Genomic DNA, 2,392 nt, shown 5'->3' on the forward strand with positions numbered 1-2,392 from the left:
TTCAAATTAACTAAAGCACAGCTTGGTCTTCTGGGGAAAAAAAAAAAACAGTTAATGTCTTTGTGGGCTCAGATATAAAATCAATAATACAGTTCGTGATTAAATATTTTTCAAGCTAGCTGGAAAACGTTTACGATTCACATGCTTGCAAGCCATCATTAAATACTGGTTCCAGGGTTTGGGGAGTAAGTTTGAGAAATGCTTTTTGCCCAAACCTTCTGGGGCTCAATGAGGCTAAAAAAACCAGGTGCATCCAAGATCTGATTTCACAGCAAGATTTACTGCTTTACAAACACAAACATGATACTTGGTCTTAATAGAAAAATGACATCAGATACACTCAGAATATGTTTGGCATTGGGATAGCTGCCAATATGGCACAAAACATAGGATTTTAGAACCTGGGAGGCGGGAAAATACACTGTATCTTGTATATTGGTACATCAGGAACACCTGTTTGCTTGACATAAGACCTTCGGTACTCTTTAAGTGGAAAACTTCAATACTTGTCTTGGGCTCCAACTTTAGTGTTTGATCTAAATGTGATCTAAATGACATTTAATACGTCTGACTAGTGCATTTACTGTTATGTACAGAATTTAAAATGTGATGGTTTTAGTATAAAATCTGGTTTGATACACGATACAAACTACTTGGAATTGTATATTTAAGATCAAGCAAATGTTTTTGTGAACTATTTCTACTGAAGATGTATTTAAATTAAAATAATTAAAAATAAACAACATGAAGCAGTGATCTGTTAACTGGACAGGTCAGTGAGCTGAGCTTGTGTGAAGAACTGGCACACCAGTTGAATAACCCCGCCATGGAGCTCAGAAGCATAACCATTTAAGGAGCCTTTTGTAAATAAGACAGTGACTTCAAGATGAGAGTTGGGACTTTCAAATAGTTCCTAAAGGGACTATGTGCCCTTTCTAAAGGAAAATCCCATTATATGATGATAAGGCCTTTCCTGTCTTGTTGCAGAATTTAAGTTTCAGATCCAGAAATGCCCAGCTGGTGTGTTTCAGATGCACTGGGCGTGAATTGCCCCTTGCACTTGCCCATCCCTTTTTCGGTTAAATCTTTTCACGTAGCTGCTGCTGCTCCTGAGTAGTCCATCTCCTGGGCGAAGGCGCCCTCTCAGGATCTGAAGCAGAGCTGTAGGGAGCTGCCTTCTCTTATGGTAGATGTGGCCCATCACAATATACCTGCTGCCTGAAGAAGGAAAAAAAAAAAAAAAAGCCAAAATATAAAGGTATAGTTATCTTTCAAGTGCCATGTAACAAGAAAACGTAACACCTTTAAGACATGCCTATAGCTTGAATCTACGATCTTGTTGCACTTGCTGAATCTCAGACATTCAGATCTCACACAACAGGTGGAAACAGCTGAGTGACCTTTACAATCAGATTCTCAGGCTGTTAGTAGCCAACACTAGGAACAAAGGTTCCACTCACAACAGTACCAGCAAGATTTTACAGAGCACATTTCTAGAAAGACGTAGGAGTAGGCATTACTCGCCCCCCGCCCCCGCAAAGACGACTATAAACAGTTTAAACAGCCCCTTAGGCATGCCTTCTGGCAACTGTGTTCGATCATTCACTCCACTTGTCAACAAATAGTGACTTGCTTTGTGCCAACGCGCGCAGTTCCCATCCTTAACCAGAGGAGCCGGGAGGGGGTGTTCGCTGATGGAATTTAAATCACAGAGTGGCCGAAGTGATACTTGTCTAAATTCTATTCATTTTAGAATACCCTTCCCCGCCCCCCCAAAAAAATGGTACTGAGATGACCGATAGGGGCCGAACTGTGGCATATACACGTTACAAAGTGGCATAAAGTGCATATTCAAAATGGTCCCTTCGGTCAGTTTCAATACCTGGCTTAAACTCTGGACATGGCTTATTGCAACTAGAGGAGTCTAGGGCTAGTATGTGGACTCGGAAGAAAAACCCGTCCGGAGTGATGTACAGGCGGTTCATCTTGTACAGCCCGTCTCGGTCCACCAGGAGAGTCACCAGCCGGATCCCTGTGCCGAGGACGTCTACATCATGCACGATTCCGTTCAACGCTGCTTTCAAAAAACAGAGTTTGGAGAAATGCATAGCGCTCACATCCTCTTTTCTCCCCCCAGTGGGTTTCTTACAAATCTCTGGGTCTTGAAAGACCGAGTGGGTAGGTTTCTCTAGGGTTTGGTTTAGGGGCCCCGGGCCACAACCCGGCGCTCTTGGCTCGGAAAGGCTCGCTCGCCCCGTGGCCTGAGCTCGGTCGCCCGGGCCCGGGAGGAGCTGCGGGCGGGACTCACCGAACTCGCTGGCGCAATAGGACTCGCGCTCGTCCAAGTCCGCCCTGCAGGCGCGTGCACAGGGCTCAGCGCCGGGCTCGGCGT

At 44.7% G+C, this 2,392-nt stretch overlaps 1 protein-coding gene across 1 annotated transcript; it reads right to left on the reverse strand.

Annotated features, from left to right (window-relative positions):
* Positions 1-259: 259 nt before the first annotated feature.
* On the reverse strand, positions 260-2,386 carry LOC105000480 (chromosome unknown open reading frame, human C17orf58). The gene is made up of 3 exons (XM_010856402.1): positions 2,309-2,386; positions 1,883-2,074; positions 260-1,218 (listed from the first exon to the last, which is right to left on the reverse strand). Exons 2-3 carry the CDS (start codon positions 1,983-1,985, stop codon positions 1,028-1,030), a joined length of 294 nt encoding a protein of 97 aa, XP_010854704.1. The 5' UTR covers positions 1,986-2,074; positions 2,309-2,386; the 3' UTR covers positions 260-1,027.
* Positions 2,387-2,392: the final 6 nt, after the last annotated feature.

The sequence above is a fragment of the Bison bison genome, unplaced genomic scaffold, assembly GCF_000754665.1.
Source record: "Bison bison bison isolate TAMUID 2011002044 unplaced genomic scaffold, Bison_UMD1.0 scf7180017864371, whole genome shotgun sequence".
Taxonomy (NCBI): Eukaryota; Metazoa; Chordata; class Mammalia; order Artiodactyla; family Bovidae; genus Bison; species Bison bison.

Coding starts and splice junctions, on each gene's coding strand:
- LOC105000480 (XM_010856402.1), bottom strand. CDS start 1,985: ATGAACCGCCTGTACATCACTCCGGACGGGTTTTTCTTCCGAGTCCAC. Junction 1,219..1,882: donor ATGTCCAGAGTTTAAGCCAG/GTATTGAAACTG, acceptor TTCCTTCTTCAG/GCAGCAGGTATATTGTGATG.